This window comes from Anas acuta, unplaced genomic scaffold (assembly GCF_963932015.1).
Source record: "Anas acuta unplaced genomic scaffold, bAnaAcu1.1 SCAFFOLD_56, whole genome shotgun sequence".
NCBI lineage: Eukaryota > Metazoa > Chordata > Aves > Anseriformes > Anatidae > Anas > Anas acuta.
The window spans coordinates 577,950-598,964 of NW_027076075.1; the positions used below are offsets into that span (position 1 = coordinate 577,950).

At 62.5% G+C, this 21,015-nt stretch overlaps 1 protein-coding gene, 1 long non-coding RNA gene and 1 pseudogene across 4 annotated transcripts in view; 2 read left to right on the forward strand and 1 right to left on the reverse strand.

Moving 5' to 3' along the window:
* The first annotated feature begins 666 nt into the window (after positions 1 to 666).
* The window catches only part of ZNHIT1 (zinc finger HIT-type containing 1), a 26,862-nt gene continuing 6,513 nt past the window's right edge, over positions 667 to 21,015 (forward strand). Inside the window, exons 1-3 of the mRNA XM_068668406.1 lie at positions 667 to 788; positions 2,107 to 2,265; positions 4,778 to 4,829. Of these exons, the coding sequence (XP_068524507.1) occupies positions 2,119 to 2,265; positions 4,778 to 4,829 (199 nt within the window). The 5' untranslated portion in view covers positions 667 to 788; positions 2,107 to 2,118. The remainder of the gene's footprint in view (positions 789 to 2,106; positions 2,266 to 4,777; positions 4,830 to 21,015) is intronic.
* The window catches only part of LOC137848921 (multifunctional procollagen lysine hydroxylase and glycosyltransferase LH3-like), a 15,448-nt pseudogene continuing 3,518 nt past the window's right edge, over positions 9,086 to 21,015 (reverse strand).
* On the forward strand, positions 16,346 to 17,158 carry LOC137848923 (uncharacterized). Of its 3 annotated transcripts, none has more exons than XR_011091588.1 (3): positions 16,346 to 16,632; positions 16,744 to 16,822; positions 16,907 to 17,104. It is a non-coding gene; the product is annotated as an uncharacterized lncRNA (long non-coding RNA). The 3 variants fall into 3 exon arrangements; XR_011091587.1 differs by having other exon boundaries at positions 16,360 to 16,626; positions 16,709 to 16,809; positions 17,027 to 17,158; XR_011091586.1 differs by having other exon boundaries at positions 16,367 to 16,632; positions 16,744 to 16,809; positions 17,027 to 17,158.

Consider the following 21,015-nt stretch of genomic DNA (forward strand, 5'->3'; position numbering starts at 1 on the left):
GCTCCTGGCGAGCTGACCCCCCCCCCGGGCAATGTGCCCCCCCCACTTTCAGCCCACCCCCCTCCGAATTTTTAGCCCCCCCCCCGCAAAAATGAAGCCTGGATTTGCCAGGCCTTTGCAACGCCGGAGGGGGGGTTGGATGCAAACAGACAGCGCCCCCCCCTACATTTTTGCCCCCCCCCCCAATTTCTCCCCCCATTTTTAAGCCCCCCTCCCCATTTTAAGCCCCCCCATCCCCCAGTGCAGTATTGGGGGGGGGCCGGTGCGAGCTGGCCCCTCCCATCCACTTCCCTCCACCTTTTTGGAGCTGTTTTGGGGGGGGATTTTTTTTAACGGGGGGGGTGGGGGGGCAGAAGAGTGGGGGAGGGGTGGGGTTGTGTCCCCAGTCCCCGCTGCAAACTGGGAGCACTGGGAGCTCCCCCCCCCCTCTTCCCCATGCTATTTTTAGACTCCGGGGGGGGGCAGGGCAGGGACCGGGCCCCCCCCTGCTGCAAAATCAAAGGGGGGGGGGGGGGGGGGGGGTGTCAAAAACCGCCCCCCCCCCGCGTCCTTCCCCCCCCCCCCCTCCCCTTCCGGGCTATTTCCAGCGCTAATCCGGGGGGGGGCAAACGGGGTTTTGGAGGGGGGGGCACGGTTGACCTCTGACCTTTGCCCCCCCCTCAGGTCGGCCCCCGCCGCCCCCCCCGCACCCCCCCCCGCCGGAGGAGAAGGGGGGGGCCCCCCCGCGCCCCCCCCCCAACCTCACCAGCAACCGGCGGCTGCAGCAGACCCAGGCCCAAGTGGATGAGGTGGGAGGGGGGGGGCTTTTATTTTCGGGGGGGTGGATATTTTGGGAGGGGGGGGCTTGGGGGGGCGCAGAGGGTGCGGGGGGGGGGGGCCGGAGCTGTGCGGGGGGGGGGCTGGTGCATGGGAGGGGGGCGGGGCTTGGGAGGGGGCGGGGCTAAAGAGGGTGGGGCTGGGGGTGTGTGGATCCGGGGGGGGGGGTCACTGCTGCCCCCCCCTCCCTCCTCGTGTCCCCCCCCCGGTGTGTCCCCCCCGCCCCAAATCGCCCCAATTCCCCCTCATTTCCCTCTGCCCCCCCTCAATGTCCCCCTGACCCCCCCCTCTTGTGCCATTGGGGCCCCCCTGCCCCCCCTTGACCCCCCCCCAGTGTCCTCCCCCTCATCCCATGCCCCCCCCGTGTCCCCCTGACCCCCCCCCCCACCTCCCCCTACCCCCCCTGTGTCCCCTTCCCCCCCGTGTCCCCCCCATGTCCTCTATGTCCCCCACCCCCATGTCCCCCCCATGTCCCTCCCCGTCCCCCCCCCATGTCCCCCAACCCCGATGTCCCCCCCCCATGTCCCCCCCCCGGTGTCCCTGCACCCTGATGCCCCCCCTGCACCCCAACGCCCCCCCCAGGCCCTGATGTCCCCCTATGTTACCCCTGCCCCCCCGCACCCTGAACACCCCCCCCCACATCCCCATGCCCTGACCCCCCCCCCGTGTCCCTGTGCCCCCCCCCCCATGTCCCCATATCCCCCATCCCCCTGCCCCTCCCCATGTCCCTGTGTCCTGACACCTCCCCTGTGCCCCCCCCATGTCACCCCCCGGTGTCCCCCTGCCCCCCCCCATGCCCCCCTTCCCCCCCCCCATGTCCCATATTCCCCGTACCCCCCCATGCCCTGATGCCCCCCCCCCGTGTCCCCATGCCCTGACAGCCCCTCTTGCCCCACCCCCCCATATCCCAGTGCCCCCCCCACACCCCGACACCCCCACCCTGTGCCCTGACACCCCCCCGTGTCCCCACACCTCCCTGTGTCCCCTGACGCCCCCCCATGCCCTGACACCCCCCAATGTCCCCTAACACCCCCGTGTCCCCTGACACCCCCGCCATGCCCTGACGCCCCCCCATGTCCCCTGACGCCCCCCCCGTGTCCCCTAACGCCCCCATGTCCCCTGACGCCACCCCCCCGCGCCCCCCCCATGTCCCCTGACGCCCCCCCATGTCCCCTAACACCCCAATGGCCCCTGATGCCCCCCCATATCCCCTAACACCCCATGTCCCCTGACACCCCCCAATGTCCCCTAACGCCCCCGTGTCCCCTGACGCCCCCCCCGCCCCCCCAGGTGGTGGACATCATGCGGGTGAACGTGGACAAGGTGCTGGAGCGCGACCAGAAGCTGTCGGAGCTGGACGACCGCGCCGACGCGCTGCAGGCCGGCGCCTCCCAGTTCGAGACCAGCGCCGCCAAGCTCAAGCGCAAGTACTGGTGGAAGAACCTCAAGGTGAGACCCCGAAACGGACCCCGAAACCGCCCCGAACGGCCCCAAAAGGAGCCCCAATCGGCGAGCCTGGAAAAGGCCAGGAATTGGAACAAAAGGAGCGCAAAGGGAGACAAAATCGCCCCAAAGGGACCCGAATCAGCCCCAAAAGGACCCCAAATCACCCCAAAGGGACCCAAAATCGCCCCAAAGGAACACAGGGTCAACCCAAAGGGACCTAAATCAGCCCAAAAGGACCCCAAAGGGACCCAAAATTGCCCAAAAGGGACACAGGGTCACCCCAAACGGCCCCAAAATCACCCCAAAGGGAGCCAAAATCGCCCCAAAGGGACCCAAATCAGCCCCAAAGGGAGCCAAAATTACCCCAAAGGGACACAGGGTCAACCCAAAGGGACCTAAATCAGCCCAAATGGCCCCAAAATCACCCCAAAGGGATCCAAAATTGCCCCAAAGGGACCCAAAATCGCCCCAAAGGGATGCAGAGTCAGCCCAAAGGGACCCAAATCAGCCCCAAAGGACCCCAAATCACCCCAAAGGGACCCAAAATCGCCCCAAAGGGACACAGGGTCAACCCAAAGGGACCCAGAATCAGCCCAAAAGGACCCCAAAGGGAGCCAAAATTGCCCCAAAGGGACACAAACTTGCCCCAAAGGACCTGAATCAGCCCCAAATGGCCCCAAATCACCCCAAAGGGAGCCAAAATCACCCCAAAGGGACCCAGATCAGCCCCAAAGGGAGCCAAAATTGCCCCAAAGGGACACAGAGTAACCCCAAAGGGACCCAAATCAGCCCCAAAGGACCCCAAAGGGAGCCGGAATCAGCCCAGAGGGACCCAAATCAGCCCAAAAGGACCCCTAAAAGACCCAAAATCAGCGAGCCTGAAAGATCCCTGAATCAGCTGAAAAGAAGCCCAAAAGGACCCAAAATCGCCCCAAAGGGACACAAACTTGCCCAAAAGGACCCAAATGACCCTCAAATGAGCCCAACGGGACACAAAATCAGCCCAAAGGGACACAAAGAGACCCCATATCACCCAAAGGGATCCAAAATCATCTCAAAGGGACCCAAACTTCCCCAAAATCACACCAAACAGTCCCGAAGTCAGTCCAAAGGGACCAAAAATCAACCCAAAGGGGACGCAGATGGCCCCAAAATTGCCCCAAACAGCAACAAAATCACCCTAAAGGGACCCAAAATCAACCCAAACAGCCCCAAAATCACCCCAAAGGGACACAAACTGCCCCAAAATCAGCCCAAATGGCCCCAACATCACCCCAATGTGACCCAAACTGTCCCCAAGTTAGAACAGAGCCACCTAAATCAGCCTCAAGTGATCCAAATTGGCCCCAAAGGGTTCCAAATCACCCCCAAATCACCCCGAAGGGACCAACTAACCCCCAAATCACCCTAGAGGGATCCAAAATCAGCCCAAAGGGACCCGGTCTGCCCAAAATAAACCCAAAGGGACCAAAATGGCCACAAAGTCAGCCTAAAGGGACCCAAAATCGCCCCAGAGGGACCTAAACTGCCCCAACATGAACGCAGCAGGACTCAAACATCCCCCAAATCACCCTAAAGGGACCCAAATGTCCCAAAATCAGCCCAAAGGGACCCAAATGGCCCTGAAATCACCCTAAAGGGACCCAAACTACCCCCAAAATCAGCCCAAAGGGACACAAACTTCCCCCAAGTCAGACCAGAGGCACCCAGCGCAGCCCCAAAGTGATCCAAATCCCCCCCAAAATCTGCCCAAACCAACTCAAACTGTCCCCAGTTAGCCCAGAGCCACCCAAGTCAGCCCCAAATGACCCAAATCGTCTCCAAATTGTCCCAAATTACCCCCCAAATCATCCTAAAGTGACCCAAATCACCCCCCAGATGAGCCCACAGCCACCCACATCACCAAAAATGACCCAAACTGCCCCCCAAATTTGCCCCAAATGGCCCCAAATCGCCCCAAAAGGAACCAAACGTCCCCCCAAATCACCCTAAAGGGACACAAACTACCCCGAAATCACCCTAAAGGGACCCAACTGAGCCCAAAATCACCCTTGGTTACCCCAAGGTCACCCCCAAGGGACCCCAAAAATCCCACACAACCTCTTCAGGGAAGCCACTAACCCCCCCTTGCCAGGACCACAAAGAAGTGTCAGTACACCCCAAATCCACATTGGGGCACCCCAAATCCCCCTGGGGCACTGAAAATCACCCAGAAGCTCCTCAGGGAACCCACTCATCCCCCTCAGCACCCCAAAAAGTGCCTGAGCACCCAAATTCCCTTGGGGTACCCAAAATCAGCCTCGGAGACCCCCAAATCCCTCAAAAACTTCTCAGGGAACCATGCCCCTCCAGCACCCCAAATCCCCTTGGGACACCCCAAACCACCTTTGGGGACCCTGAGGTCACCCTGGGGCACCCCATAACCCCCAGGAGGACCCCAAATCCCAGGGGGATCCCCAAAATGGAGGGGTCCCCAAATTGGACCCCCCCTCACTGACCTTGCCGTGCCCCCCAGATGATGATCATCCTGGGAGTGATATGCGCCATCGTCCTCATCATCATCATCGGTGAGTCGCATGCAAATGAGGGGGCGGGGCATGCAAATGGGGAGCGTGTGTATGCAAATGAGGAACGGCTTACAGGAATGGGGTTTGGGTATGCAAATGAGAGGGGCTGCAAATGAAGCAGTGATGGGCAAACAGGTGTGGTTAAGGGGGGGCTGTATGCAAATGAGGCAAGCGATATGGAAATGAGGGGGGTGTGGCATGCAAATGAAGCAGGTGGGAAAATAAAACGTGGTGCCATGGCTAACGGGGGCTGTATGCAAATGATGGGTTGATATGCAAATGAGAGTGTTATGCAAATGAGGGGACAGGACATACAAATAAGCAGTTGGGCTGTGTAAATGGTATTTTGGTATGCAAATGAGGGGGTGGAATATGTAAACGAAGCACCAAAGGGCTACGAAACTTGGTGCCATGGGTAAATGGGGAGATGCAAATGAGGGTAATGGGTATGCAAATTAGAGGGGCGCAGCTTGATGTTAGATTGGCTGACACAAGTAAATGAGGGAGGGGTGGTTGGGGCGGGGCATGCAAATGAGGCATGGGTATGCAAATGAGATGCAGGGCTGGGAAACTGATATGCAAATTGGGCGAAGGACACAACACATGATGCTCGGTATGCAAATGGTATGCAAATTGTATGCAAATGAGGGGCGAGCATGCAGGTGGGAGGTCGGCTGTGATGTGTGCATGCAAATGAGGGGGGGCGGGGCATGAAAACACTCACCAATTGGCTGCAGGGTGACTGCGTCTGCTCCCTGTCAGCCAATGGGCATGAAGGGGGGGGGGGGGGCCTATTGGGGAAAGGGGGCGTGGCTACGCGAGGAGGGGGCGTGTCCTCGCGAGGCCCCGCCCCCTGACCCCGCCCTTCTCCCCCCAGTGTATTTCAGCACCTAACGGGGCCGCGGCGCCCAGCCCCTCCCCCCCCCTCCCGCCGGAGGCTCCGCCCCCGAGCCCCGCCCCCCCCCCAGCACCCATGGGTGCCCCCCCCCGCCCCCCCCCCCGTGCGTGTGGCTGTGCCTGGCTGTAAATACCCCGGTTTGTACAGGAGACCTCGCTCTATTTTGTCTGTTTGTAGATTTATTACTAGGTTTTGTGGGTGTCCCCCCCCCCCCCCCCCCGGACCCCCCCCCCTGCCACCCCAAAAAAAAAAACCTGCAATCCCAAATCCCCCCACCCCCCACGACCCCACAACCACCCCACAGCCCCCAAAACCCCACCAGACCCCAAAAACTCCATCAGACCCCAAAAAACCCATCAGACCCCAACCCCCCCCCCCCAACACACACCCCGTACAACCCCAGCAGACCCCCAAAATTCTGCCAGACCCCACAAATCCTCGCTGGACTCAAAAAAAGCCTTCTGGACTCCCAAATCCTTCCAGACCCCCAACCCCCCCCACACACCCCAAAAAAACTGCAGCACCCCCAAAACCCCACTAGACCCCAAATATACCCACTGGACCCCGCAAAAAAAACCACCAGACCCCAAAAACCCTGCTAGACCCCCCAAAAAACGCACACATTCCCCCAAAAGATTCAGACACCATAAAACTTAATCAGACCCCCCAAAACCCCGCTGGAACCCCTAAAAAACGCCACCCCCCCCCAAAAAAAAAAGTATATCCCATAAAACCCAACCAGACCCCCTAAAATCCCTGCTGGACCCTAAAAAAACACCAGACCCCAAGAAACCCTGCCGGAGCCCCCCAAAAAGTGATAGATCCCAAAAACCTGCCAGACCCCCCCCCAAAAAAAAACACACCCCAAAAATCCCGCTGCACCCCAAAACCCCCCAGCAGAGCCCCAAAAAAACCCTGCAGGACCCAGCACCGGGTTGCAACATACACCCCAGATTTGCCCCTTTCACCCTAAAATTCCTCCTTACCCCCTCACCCCCCTAAAAACTTGCAGCGCCCCCCTTGTCCTCTGCACCCAAAAATGCACTTTTCCACCCCGAAATACCCCCCCCCAAAAAAATGCACTTTTCCACCCTAAAATGCCCCTTGCACCCCAAATATGTCCTTTTCCACCCCGAGATGCCCATCTCCACTCCAAATCTTCCCTTTTCCACCCCAAAATGCCCCCCTGCACCCCAAAAATGCACTTTTCCACCCCAAAATGCCCCCCTGCACCCAAAATCCTCCCTCTCCACCCCAAAACGTTACAAATGCCCCCCCGCCCCCTAAAATCTCCCCCAATAATTCCCCTGCCCCCCCAATAGTTTATTTATAATTTATTTAATTATTATTTATTTATTTATATTTATTTATACCCCAAAACGCCCCTTTTCACCCCAAACCTTTGCCCACCCAATTAGGTGGCAACCCCAATTAGGGTTCTCCCCCCCCAAAATTTGAGGTCTCCCCCCCGCACCGTCCCCCCCCCATAGATGAAAATTTGGGGGTGACCCCAGAGTGGATTTGGGGGGGGCGTCCCCAGCCCAGAGCACCCCAAAAATGGGGGGGGGGGTCGCTCCTCCCCCCCCAGGAGGGAATTTGGGTGTCCCTAAATGGGGACCCCCCCACCCCAAACAAAAAGGGTCCCAAATATTTTTGGGGTCCCCCCCCAGAGAGCTGAGCACAATGCCCCCCCCCTCCCATTTTTTTGGGGGGCCCTCAAAGGAGCCCTGCGTTCTACCCCCCCCCCAATAATTTGACCCCCCCAATATTGGGGTCGCCCCCAAATATTGGGGTTTCCCCCTCAAATATTACAGCCCCCCCCAACCGGCTGGGGGGGAGCAGCACCCTCTTTTCTTGCCCCCCCCAAGACATTCCAGGCCCCCCCCTTTATTTTTTGGGGTGTGCCCCCCCCGAAATTTGGGGAGGGGTCCCCAAAATGCAGGAGGGACCAGGTTTGGGGGACCCCAATTCCCCAATTTTTTTTGGTGGGGGGGGTGGAGGAGGGGCCCCCCAATTTATGGGGGGGGGGGCACCCCAAAGATTTGGAGGAACCAAAGAAACGGGGGGGGGGGGGCAAAACCACCAAATTTTTTTTTTGGGGGGGGGGGGGTCCTGAAATTTGGGGACCTCCCAAGAGTGAGCGAGGAGCCCTGAAAACTTGGGGGGGATTCCCAAAATGGGGAGGGGCAGCAAGACCCCAAAATCCTGCCCCCCCCCAAAGATTTTGGGGTGTCCCTGAAAAACCCCGAAGGGTTTTTTTTCACCCCAAAACTGGGAGGGATCCCCAAAAACCGCCCCCCCCCATTTTTCTCCCTGGGAGTGTTTCCCCCCCCCCGCATGGAGCTGTGTGTGGTGTGTTCCGGGGGGGCGGCCCTCCCCCCCAACCCCCAAATCCCCCTTTTTCACCCCAAAAATCTTGGGGTTCCCCCCCCTTTTCTTTTTCCCTACCCCCACCCCCCCAAAATGGAGCTGCTGCTGAGCCCCCCCCCGGGGTGAAGACGTCGAGCCAGGATTTTGGGGACCCCCCCCTCAAGAAAGAAAAGGAGGGGTGAAAAATTTCGGGGGGGGGGGGGAAGGGCACAATTTGGGGGGGGGGGGGACCTCAGTGTGGTCGGGGGGGGGGGCGGGTGTCACTGCCGCCCCTCCCCAATTTTTGGGGTGCCCCCCCCCACCCCCTCCCTCCAGGACCCTCCCCGGTGGGGTTTTGGGGGGGGGGGAAGCCCTTGGGTTTTGGGGGGGGGTCCTTTGGGTTTGGGGGGGGCCCCGGGGGGGCCCCGCGTCCCGGTGTGAAACGTGTACAATAAACGCCGTGTCCGTGAGCAGCCGCGTGTGGGGGAGCCTGGGGGGGGCCCCCCACGAAAACAAAAATTGGGGGGGGTCCCAAAACCAGAATAATTTGGTGGGGGGCAAAAATAAAAAGGGAGGGGGCTGGGGGTCGGCGGCGGGGGGGTGACCCCTAAAAATGGGGCAGTGAAATTTAGGGGTGGGGCATATAAGGGGGGGGGGGGGCACCCCAAAATTGGGGGGGGGTTTGGAATGGGGGGGGACCTGAAATTGGGTGATTTTGACCCAAAAATGGGAGGGGGGGGCTGAAATGGGTGGGATAACGGGATAAGGGGGAGGACCCCAAACTTACTGGGGCAGGGGTTCCTGAAACTGGATGATTTTGACCCAAAAAATTGGGGGGAGGAACCTGAAATGGGGCCATTTTGACCCAAAAATGGGGGAGGGAAACCCAATTGTTTGGGGGGGGAGTACCCCAAAATTGGTGGAATTGAGCCCAAAATGGGATTGTTTGGGGGGAGGAGTGACGTCATCGGATCCCCCCCCCCCCAAAAAAAAAAAAAGTGACGTGGACTCAGGGTAAAACCGAGGGGGGGGGGGTCACAGGGACCCCCCCGTGTTTAATGGGGAGGGGGGGAGGTGGCACCCGCGGGGGCGTCCCCAAATGTCCCCAAACATCCCCGTGTCCATCGGGGGCGGGGGGGGGGCAGCACCTTGGGGTGTCCCCAACGTCCTCGGGGTCCCCGTGTCCGGGGTGGGGAACACCGGGGGGGGGGTTCCCGATGTCCTCAGTGTCCTTGATGCCACCTCGGTGTCCCCGTGTCCCCAGCGGTGTCCCCAAGGGGTGGCAGCAGTGGCACCTCGGGGTGCCCCCCCCCCTCGTGTCTGGTGTCCATCGATGGCCTTGGTGTCCCCAACGTCCCCGATGTCCCCCGACGTCCTCCTGTCCCCCGATGTCCCCAATGTCCCCGGGGGGGTCCCTCAGGGGTCCAGCAGCGTCACCAGTGCGTAGCGGGTGCCGGCGCGGGGGGGCAGCGCCTGGGGGCGGTGGGTGAGGCGCCCGGGGTGCAGCAGCGCCCAGCCGGGGGGGGGCCCCCGGCACCCGCGCACATCGTAGCGGGGGAAGCGCCAGCCCCCACCCTGGGGGGGGGGGGAGAAAATTTGGGTGGGGGGGTTAGGGACACCCCAAGGGCACTGGGGTGCTCACCCCCCCCCCAATATGGGGTGTTCCCAGTGCCCCCCCCAAAAATACTGGGTGCTCCCAGTGCCCCCCCCAGCACCCCCACTGCCCCCCCCCCCCCAGCAGTATGGGGTGTTCCCAGTACTCCCAGTGCTCGCTGTCCAGCATCCCCAGTACCCCCAGTGCTCCCAGTACCCCCCTCCATGCTCCCAGTGCTCCCCCCAGTGCCCCCCAGCACTCCCAGCGCCCCCAGTACCCCCCCCCAGCACCCTCCTACCTGAACTATGAGGTGCCCCCTCTGTGCTCCCAGTGTCCCTCCCAGTGCTCCCAGTGCCCCCCCAGTGCTCCCAGTGTCCCTCCCAGTGCTCCCAGTGCCTCCCCAGTGCTCTCCCCAGTACCCCCCCCAGTGCTCCCAGTGCCCCTCCCAGTGCTCCCAGTGTCCCCCCAGTGCTCCCAGTGCCCCTCCCAGTGCTCCCAGTGCCCCTCCAGTGCTCCCAGTACCCCTCCAGTGCTCCCAGTGCCCCCCCAGTGCTCCCAGTGCCCCTCCCAGTGCTCCCAGTACCTCCCCCAGTACCTCGTGGTCCCCATTGAGGGCCAGGCTGACGGTGACAGTGGCTGCGGGGAGGCTGCGGGCGGGGGCCGCGGGGGGGCCGGCGGGGGGGCGGTAGCGGACCACCGAGCTCAGCACCGCCCGGCCCTGTGGATGGGGGGGGCGGGGTCAGGACAAGCCCCGCCCCTTCCTCAAGCCCCGCCCACATGCCCAAGTTTGGTCAGTGCAGCCCCCGCCCCCTTTCCCCAAGCCCCGCCCACATGCCCAAGTTTGGTCAGTGCAGCCCCGCCCCCTTTCCCCAAGCCCCGCCCACTCGCCCCAAGCACCACCCCTGCCCTGAAGCTCCTCCCCCCAACGCCCCGCCCCTTCCTCGTGGCCACGCCCCTTCCAGATAGCCCCGCCCCTTTCCTGGTAGCCCCGCCCCTTCCCGTGGCCCCGCCCCTTTCCGTGTAGCCCCGCCCCCTCCCCGTGGCCCCGCCCACCTTGGTGTGGTAGCCGGGGTAGAGCTTCTGGCCACGGGGGCGAGGAAGCGGCGCAGGGCCCCCAGCCAGGTGGGCTCCAGCCCCAGCAGGGACAGCCCCAGCGCCTCCGCCCCCGCCTGGGGGGGTGGGAACACAGGGGGGGGTCAGGGGGGGGCACCGCCAGGGGGACACCCCCGTGGGGACACCACTGGGGGGACACCGCCCGGGGGATGCCACCCACCCCATGGCCACCAGAATTGGGACACTGCTGGGGGGACACCCCCAGGGAGACACTGGGGCTGGGGGGGCACAATGGGGACACCCCCATGGGGACACCACGGGTGGGGGACACAGGGGCTGGGGGGGGCACCAGGGGGACATTCCCAGGAAGACACTGCCATGGGGACAAATGGGTCGGGGGGGGCACAGTGGGGACACCCCCAGGGGGACAACCCCAAGGGGACACCCTCATGGGGACACAGCGGCTGGGGGGCACAATGGGGACACCCCCATGGGGGACACCTCCAGGGGGACACATGGGTTGCGGGGGGACCCAGGGGACACCCCAGTGGGGAAACCCCCATGGGGACACCACCGGGAAGGACACCCCATGGGGACACTGCTGGGGGGACACAGGGGTCGGGGGGGGGGCCACCACCACCTGTCCCAGGGCCACCACCCACGGTGCCACCACCCCATGGATGTGGCACTGGGGGCCATTCACCCCCCACTGGTGGCCATGGAGAGGTCCCAGATTTTTTCGGGGGGGGGGGGGGGGTCCCGGTGTTGGGGGGGGGTGGCAGCGGGGGGGGGAGGTGACAGAGGGACATTTGGGGACCTCACCTCATGGTGCTCACGGCTCCAGTGCCCGTAGCGCTCGGCCTCGGCCACCAGCTCGGCCCCCAGGCGCTCCGAGAAGAGGGGGAAGCTGTAAACGTCCGGGCAGGGCTGGGGGGGGACACACGGAGCTGGGGGGGGCACCCCAAAAAAAGCGGGGGACCCTCCCCCCAAAAAATAAAAGGGGGGTGGCCCCCCCATCCTCCTGAGACGGGGCCCTCAAAGGTCACCGGGTCGCTCAAGGCTATGGGGGGGAGGTCCCCAAGAGGGGGGGGTCCTCAGGGTTTTGGGGGGGTCCTCAGAGTGTCGGGGGGGGCCCAAAAGGGGGGTCTTAAGGTTTTTTTTTTTTGGGGGGTCACCAAACTGGGGGGTCTTCAGGGTTTTTTTTGGAGGGGTCCCAAAGGCAGGGGGTCCCTTTCGGGGGCATGTCCATTTGGGGTGGGTCCCTTGTTTTTTGGAGGGGTCCCTTTTTTTTTGGGGGGGGTGGGTCTCTGCAGCCCCATGGGTGCTCCTGAGCGCTCATTTGGGGAGGGGGGGCTGTGCTTTTGGGGTCTATTTGTGTTTTTTTTGTCTTTGGGGGGAGCAGCAATGAGGGTGCCTGGGGAGTGGGGGAATCACGGGGAGGCAGTCCTAGAAAATTTGGAGGGGTCCTAGAAATTTGGGAGAGGGGGATGCCCCCCCCCCCCCCCCGTACCTCCTCGTAGAGATCCTCGTCGAAGATGCGGCTGTAGTTCTCGTGCAGGTACTTCTCCTCCCAGTCCTGGGGCGGAGGCTGACTGGGATGAACTGGGACGAACTGGGGGGGGTTGGATAAATCGAGGGGGGGGGGGGGGCACGGGACCACCTGGGGGTTGTCGGGGAGCTGCCAGAGGTCGGGGTGCAGGCGGGAGGTGTTGTAGGAGCCGGTGGCCAGGAGGGTGCCCAAAGTCCTCGCGGTTGGTCACGTGCAGGAAAATGCCCTGGGGGGGGCACGGGGGGGGGGGCACAAGGTTTGGGACCCCCCCAAAATAAAGGGACTCCTCCAAAATCCTGGGGGGAGCCCCCCATGTGCCCCCTGAGTTGGATCACACATGGAGGGGGAGAGGGGGAGGAAGGGGGGTGGGGTTGGGTGTTGGGGGGGGGGTCAGGGATGGGGGGGGTCATGGTGGTAATGGGGGGTTGCTGGGGGGGGCAGGGGTTGGGGGGGTGAGATGGGGGTGTCAGTGAAATGGGGGGGTCATGGTGCTAAAGGGGGGGGGGTTGCTGGGGGGGGAGGGTTAGGGGGTGTGGGGGGGGGGGCTAAGGGTGGTAAACGGGGAGGGTGGGGTGCTGGGGGGTGGGCCAAGATTGGGGGGGGGGGGTGACAGGGTGCTGGGGGGGGTCAGTGGGGGCTGGGGGGATATTGGGGTGCAGGGGGGGGTCAGGGGGTGCTGGGGAGGCGGGGGGGGGCAGGGTGTTGGGGGGATGCCGGGTGGGTGTTCGGGGTGCTGGGGGGGGGCAGGATGCCGGGGGGGAGGGTCAGGGGGTGCCAGGGGAATTTTGGGGTGCTGGGGGGGGGAATTGGGGGGTGGGGGGGGGTCGCACCCTGTCGCGGGCGCTGCGGCAGAAGGCCATGTCGGGGTCGGTGTCCTCCTGGGCGAAGAGGCGGCGCCCCCCCAGCGCCCCCCGCAGCAGCGCCCCCCCCAGCAGGTAGGCCTGGCTCAGGTAGGGCACGTTCCACACCCCCCTGCCGCAGGGGGCGGGGGCCTCGAGGGACACGCCCACCTCCACTGGCCCCGCCCACGCCCCCGCCCACATTCCCAAGCCACGCCCCTTTAGGCCCACGCCCACCCCCCTGACCCCCCCCCCCCCAATGCTACCCTGTGGTCACCCGCCCCGCCCCCACCCATGACCACGCCCACCCCCGGTGGCCACGCCCACCACGGCCATAGCCCCGCCCACCCCAGGCCCCGCCCACCCCCCCCCCCCCGTGCTTGCTGTGGGGGGTGTGGCCAGGGAAGGCCCCGCCCCCCTGGAAGCCCCGCCCCCAACCCCAGATGGCCACGCCCCCTGCCTTGATGCCACACCCACTTGAGAAGGGGGCGGGGCCTCAGTGGGGGGGTGGGGCCTCGAGGGGGCGGGGCTTCCAGGAGGGTGGAGCCTGACAGGGGGCGGGGCTCAGGGGGAAGGGGGCGGGGCCACCGCTCCCGGCTCCAATAAGGGTGGGTGCCACGGGGGGGGCGTGGCCTGGTGGACCAATCAGGGGGGGGGCGTGGCCTGAGGGGGGCGTTGGCCTGAGGGGGCGTGGCCTGAGGGGGGCGTGGCCTGAGGGCCGTGTCTCCACCGGCGCTTGCCCTGCACGATGTCCACGTAATCCTCGGAGCGGGCGTAGAAGCCGTCGGGGCTGAGGGCGCCCCAGAAGTTGGACCAGAGCTTGCCGGGGCGAGACAGCAGCGGGGCCAGCACCGGGCTGGGGGCGGATTAGGGCAGGTATGGGGGAAAGTGGCAGATTAGGGGCAGATTAGGGGGACAGAGGGTGGAGTAGGGGCAGATTATGGGGGCAGGGGGTGGATTAAGAGCAGATTAGGAGGGCAGGGGGCAGATTAGGGGCAGATTAGGGGGGAAAGTGGCAGATTAGGGGCAGATTAGGGGGGAAAGTGGCAGATTAGGGGCAGATTGGGGGGAAAGTGGCAGATTAGGGGCAGATTAGGGGGACAGTGGCAGATTAGGGGCAGATTGGGGGAAAGTGGCAGATTAGGGGCAGATTGGGGGGAAAGTGGCAGATTAGGGGCAGATAGGGGTCAGGGTTTGGATTAGGGGCAGATTAGGGGGGCAGGGGGTGGATTAGGGGCGGATTGGGGTCAGGGAGCCCGTTAGAGGCAGATCAGGGGGGCAGGAGGGCAGTTTGGGATGCAGAATTATGCAGATTATGGGAAAGGGGTCAGATTGAGGGGGCGGGGGGGCAGATTAGGGAGGAAGGGGGCATATTGGGGGGCAAGGAGACAGATTACGGGGGAAAGGGGCAGATTAGGGGGGTAGGTTAGGGGGCAGGGGGCTGATTAGGAGCAGGGGCAGATTGGGGGGGAAGGTGGCAGTTTGGGGTGCAGGGGGGCAGATTGGGGGGGCAGTTTGGGGTGCAGGGGCAGTCGGGGGGACATTGGGGGGGGTCAACTTGGGGGGGGGTCAGGTTCAGGAGGGGTCACTTAGGGGCGGTGAGGTTCGGTGGGACGTTTTGGGGGGGTCACTTTGGAGGGCTGTAGGTTTGGGGGACATTGTGGGGGGGGCACTTGGGGGGGGGGGGAGGGGAGGTTCGGGGGGGCACATTTCAGGGGGGGGCCACGCACCGGTTCTGGCGCAGGAGGGCGCGCAGGGCCCCCCGGTTGGTCAGCGCCACGTCCGCGGTCCAGGCTCAGGTAGTGCTGGCACCGCGCGTCCTGCCGGCACGCGTCCCTGGGGGGGGGGCACCGTGACACCCCTGCCCCCCCCAGGGACACCCCTTCCCCCCCCCCCACAACAACACCCACGTCCCCCAAGGGCACCCATGTCCCCATGTCCCCCCCCCACAATGTCCCCATGTCCCCCCCCCCCCATGTCCCCCTCGATGTCCCCCTGCCCCCCCCATGTCCCACCCCCATGTCCCCTCCCTTGTCCCCCCCCACACACATCCCCCAATGTCCCACACCTCCCCTGCCCCCCCCCATGTCCCCATATCCCCACATCCCCCAGTGTCCCCATGGCCTCCCCATGTCCCCACATCCCCCCCCCCCCATGTCTCTGTGCCCCCCCCCCCCACACACACATGCCCAGGTCCCACGCCTCCCCTTGCCCCCCCACGACCCCATATCCCCATGTCCCCCAATGTCCCCATGTCCCCATGTCCCCTCCCATGTCCCCCCTGTACACGCCCATGTCCCTCTTGTCCTCATACCCCCCCATGTCCCCATGTCCCCCGTCCCCATACCCCCCAATGTCCCCACATCCCCCCATCCCCCGATGTCCCCATATCCCCCCCATGTCCCCACGTCCCCCCCATGTCCCCCTAATGTCCCCATGCCCCCCATACCCCCCCCACATACACACCCATGTCCCCCACCTCCCCTTGCCCCCCCATGTCCCCACATCCCCCCATCCCCCGATGTCCCACAGCCCCCCCATGTCCCCACGTCCCCCCAATGTCCCCGTGCCCCCCCGTGCCCCCCCCACGTACATGCCCATGTCCCGGCGCCTCCCCCTGCCCAGCGCCTCCTCGGGCCCCACGAGGGTGACGGAGGCAAAGTGACGGCGCAGCTGCGGCACAGCGCCGCGATGTGGGGCTCGTGGTGCACCTCCTGCGGGGACACGGGGACATGGGGACATGGGGACATGGGGACATGGGGGGACAGGGAGAAATATAAGGGGACATGGGATAATGGGACACGGGGGGACATATGGGACGTGGGGACATGTGGGGACACGGGGACAAGGAGAAATGTAAGGGGACATGGGATATGGGGACATGTGGGACATGTGGGGACACAGGGGGACACAGGGGACATGGGGGGACAGGGGGACACAGAGGGACAGGGAGAAATATAAGGGGACACGGAATATGGGGACACGTGGGGACACAGGGGGACATGGGGGGACACGGGGGGTATAAAGGGACATGGGGACATGGGGGACATGGGGACACAGAGGGACAGGGAGAAACATAAGGGGACATGGATAAGGGGATATGTGGGGACACGGGGACACAGGGACATGGGGGGACATGTGTGGAACACAGGGGGAATAAGGGGACATGGGGGGACACGGGGGACATGGGATATGGGGACACGGGGGGACACGGGGACATGGGGGGGCATGTGGGGCACAGGGGGACAAGGAGAAATGTAAGGGGACGTGGGATATGGGGACACGGGGACACGGGGGGGCATGGGGGGACAGGGAGAAATGTAAGGGGCCATGGGATATGGGGACATGTGGGGACATATGGGGACACAGGGGGACACGGGGGATGGGGGGACACACGGGGACATGGGGGATTAGCAGGGACATGGGGGATATACAGGGATATGGGGACACGTTTCAGAGTTTGGGTTTTGGGGGTACAGATCTCGGGGTTTGGGTTTTGGGGTTTGTGTTTCTGGGTTTGGGTTTCGGGTCACATTTTGGGGTTTGGGTTTCGGGGTATAAATTTCAGGGTTTGGGTTTTGGGGGTATAGATTTCAGGGTCAGGTTTTAGGGTTTGGGTTTTGGGGTTTGAGGTTCTGGGGTATAGGTTTCGGGGTTTGGGTTTTGGGGTCTGGTTTTGGGGTCAGTTTTGGGGTCAGGTTTTGGGGTCAGGTTTCGGGGTTGGGGTTTTGGGGTTTGTGTTGCTAGGTTTGGGTTTTGGGGGTATAGGTTTCAGGGTCTGGGTTTCGGGGTCAGGTTTCGGGGTCAGGTTTTGGGGTGCGGGTTTCAGGGGTTGGGTTTTGGGCTGCAGGCTTTGGGTCAGTTTTGGGGTGCGGGTTTTGGGGTGCAGGCTTTGTGGTCAGGTTTCGGGGTCAGGTTTTGGGGTCAGGTTTCGGGGTGCAGCTCACGCGGTGTGCAGGAAGAGGCGCAGGCGGGCCCGGGGTAATCCCAGTCCAGGAGGCGCTGCAGGAACTGGGGCAGGAATGGGGTGGGCTGCTCCACGAACACCCCCACCAGCACCCACGGCAGCTCCTCGTCCTGAGGGGGGGCAGCAATGGGGCACCCCGCATCCAGGGGGCACCCCAAAGCACCCTGCAGACCCTTGTGGGCACCCCAAAACCCCTAAAGCACCCAAACCCCCCCAAAGCACCCCAAAACCCTATGGTGTAGCTCACAACCCCAAAACCCTATGGGGCAGCCCACGGCCCCAAAAGGACCCAAAACCCTATAGGCCACCCACAGCCCTCAAGGGAACCCCAGAACCCTTCAAAGCACCCCAAAACCCTATGGGGTAGCTCACAGCCCCAAAGGCACCCCAAAACCCTCTAGTACCCACAGACACCCCACAGCCCCCAAGAGGACCCCAAAACCCTACGGGGCAGCCCACAGACCCAAAGGGACCCCAAAACCCTATAGGCCACCCTGAAGCCCCCAAGGGTAACCCGAAACCCCCCAAAATACCCCAAAAAACCTATGGGATAGCCCACAGCCTCAAGGGGACCCCAAAACCCTATAGAGTAGCCCACGGTCCAAAAGGACCCCCAAACCCCCTCAGCACCCACAGACACCCCACAGCCCCATGGGGCACCCCACAACCCTTAAAGCACCCCAAAACCCCATAGACCGCCCCACAACTCCCTAAGGCAACCCAAAACCTCCAAAAACTCCCCAAAATGCCATGGGGCACCACACAACCCCCCAAAGCACCCCAAAATCCTACAGACCACCCCTCACCCTCCCATTTTTTGGGGTCACCCCAATTTTTTTGGGTCCCCCCCATACCACGAGACCCTTGAGGAGACCACAGGTCCCGGTTGCAGACCCCACAGCCGCCCCCCAAGGACCCCACCCCATTTTTTGGGGTATCCACAATTTTTTAGGGTTTCCTCAGTTTTGAGGAAAAAAAAAAATGAAACCCCTTTTTTTTGGGGTCCCCTCCCCGTTTTTTGGGGTTCCCCCCGTACCGTGAGACCCTCGAGGGGCCGCAGGTCCCGGTCGCAGTCCCCGCAGCCGCCCTCGTAGGTCCAGCCGGCCGGGATGTAATTCCCCAAATAATTCAGCTGCAGCTTTATGGGATTTGGGGGGGCAATAGGATTAGGGGGGGGGCAATGGGTTGGGGGGGAGGTAGGGTTTGGGGGTGGGGCCGGGGGAAAAGAACAACCTTGTAGGGGACCCCAACACCCTCCCTGACCCTATAAGGACCCCACAAAACTATACAAAACCCTGGCAACCCCCTGACCCTATAAAGACCTCACAAAATTATAGGGGATCCCAGTGCCCACCCACTTCCCCCTACAAACCCCACAACCTTCTAGGGGATCCCACAATCTCCTAGGGGATCCCCCTGCCTCTCCCGGCCCTATAGGAACCCCACAAATCATAGGGAACCCTGGCAACCCCCTGACCCTATAAAGACCCTACATAATTTTAGGGAGTCCCAGTGTCCCCCACAGCCTCCTGCAGGACCACAGTGCCCCCACTTTCCCCTACAAACTCACATTCTTACTGGGGACCCCACTGCCCCCCCCACCCCTATAAGGACCCCCTGGCCCTATAAGGGACCCCGCTGTACCTTTGTAGGGCCGTTCCCATGGATGACCACGGCAGGGTGTCGTACGCCACGTTGCGGGCCCGCACCCGCCCCGGCTCGAATTTGAGGACGACCTCATCTGCGGTTATAGGGGAAATTTGTAGGGTTGCCAGGCACCCCAAAACCCCACAAGAGCCTTTTCAGGGCCCGACCCTATAAAAAACCCCACTGAGCCCCCCCGTTACCAATGGCCCCGTTGAGGTTCTGGAAGATTTGGGAGCGATGGTCCAGGGCCAGCCCCAGCTCTGCCTGTGGGGGAGGTTTTGGGGTTTTGGGGGGGCCCTAAAAGGGCTGGGGGGGCTAAAAGGGTCTTGGGGGGCCCTAAAATGATTTTGGGGTTCCAGTGCAAGGTTTGGTGTCCCCAGGAGGGTTTGGGATCCTGTGGTGTCCCCAGGAGGGTTTGGGATCCTGGAAAAGGATTTAGGGTCTGGGGGGGGGGCGTTTCTGTGTTAGGATTTAGGATCCTGGGGGGATTTAGGATCCCAGGGGGATTTAGGGTCCTGGGGCAGGATATAGGATCCCATGGTGTTTTGGGGGTTCTCGTGCCAGGATTTAGGATCCCCAGGGAGTTTCAGGGTTCCTGTGGCAGGATTTAGGATCCTGAGGCAGGATTTAGGATCCCACAGGGTTTTGGGGTTCCCGTGCCAGAATTTAGGATCCCGGGGCAAGATTTAGGACTTCCAGGAAGTTTCACGGTTTCCATGTCAGCATTTAGAGTCTAATGTAAGCATTTAGGGTCCCGGGGCAGGATTTAGGATCCCGGGGGGATTTGGGATTCCCATGCTAGGATTTAGGATCTCAGGGGTTTTGGGGTTCCTGTGCCAGGATTTGGGTTCCCCTGGCAGGACTTGTGATCCTGGGGCAGAATTTAGGGTCGGGGCCAGGATTTAGGGTTCTCAGGGGGATTTGGGGTTCCTGTGCCACGATTTAGGATCCCGTCTCAGCATTTAGGATCCTGGGGAGATTTCGGGTTTCCGTGCCGGGATTTAGGATCTCATAAGGTTTTGGGGTTCCTGCACCAAGACTTAGGATCCCAAGGCAGGATTTGGGGTCCCGGGGCAGGATTTGGGGTCCCGGGGCAGGATTTGGGGTCAGGGAGGTATTTGGGGTCCTCACGCGCAGTGCGGGGTCGAGGTAGAGGCGGCTGTAGAAGAGCTGATCATCGTCGTCGTCCCGATAGCGCCAGCGCTCCACCAGGCGCCATAGGGTGGGGGCAAACCCCACAAACCCTTTTATTTTTTGGGGGGGGCAGATTTAGGGTGAGGGGGGACACCCCTCCCCCAAGGCAACCCCGAAGTCCCCCCCCTCTAAGCAGCATGACCCCAAAGAAATCCCCCCTATAACTCCCCCGAATCCCCTATAACCCCCCAATCCCCTTATAACTCCCCCAAACCCACCCATAACCCCCCCAAATTTCCCCATAACCCTCCAATAACCCCCCCAATTTCCCCCATAACCCCTCTGTAACCCCCCCAAATTCCCCTATAACCCCCCCATGCCCCTCTATAACTCCCCCAAATTTCACTATAACCCCCTATAACCCCCCCAAATTCCCTTATAACTCCTCCAAATCCCCCATAACCCCCGCATAACCCCCCCAAAATCCCCCATAACCCCCCACCCCCCCAAATCCCCTATAACCCCCTCAATTTCCCCCATAACCCCTGTAACCCCCCATAACCCCCCCAAATCCCCCCATAACCCCCCCAATTTCCCCCATAACCCCTCCAAAATCCCCTATAACCCCCTCAATTTCCCCCATAACCCCTGTAACCCCCCATAACCCCCCCAAATCCCCCCATAACCCCCCCAATTTCCCCCATAACCCCTCCAAAATCCCCCATAACCCGCCCCAAATCCCCTATAACCCCCCCAAATTTTCCCCATAACCCCCCCATAACACCCCCAAAATCCCCTATAGCCCCCCCAATTTCCCCCATAACCCCCCCAAAATCCCCCATAACCCCCCCAAATCCCCCCCAAAATCCCCTATAACCCCCCCAAAATCCCCCAAACCCCCCCAAAATCCCCATAACCCCCCCAAATCCCCCCCAAAATCCCCCATAACCCCCCCAAAATCCCCCATAACCCCCCCAAATCCCCCCCAAAATCCCCCATAACCCCCCCAAAATCCCCCATAACCCCCCCAAATCCCCCCCAAAATCCCCCATAACCCCCCCAAATCCCCCCCCCAAATCCCCCATAACCCCCCAAAATCCCCCATAACCCCCCCAAATCCCCCCCAAATCCCCCATAACCCCACCCCCCAAAATCC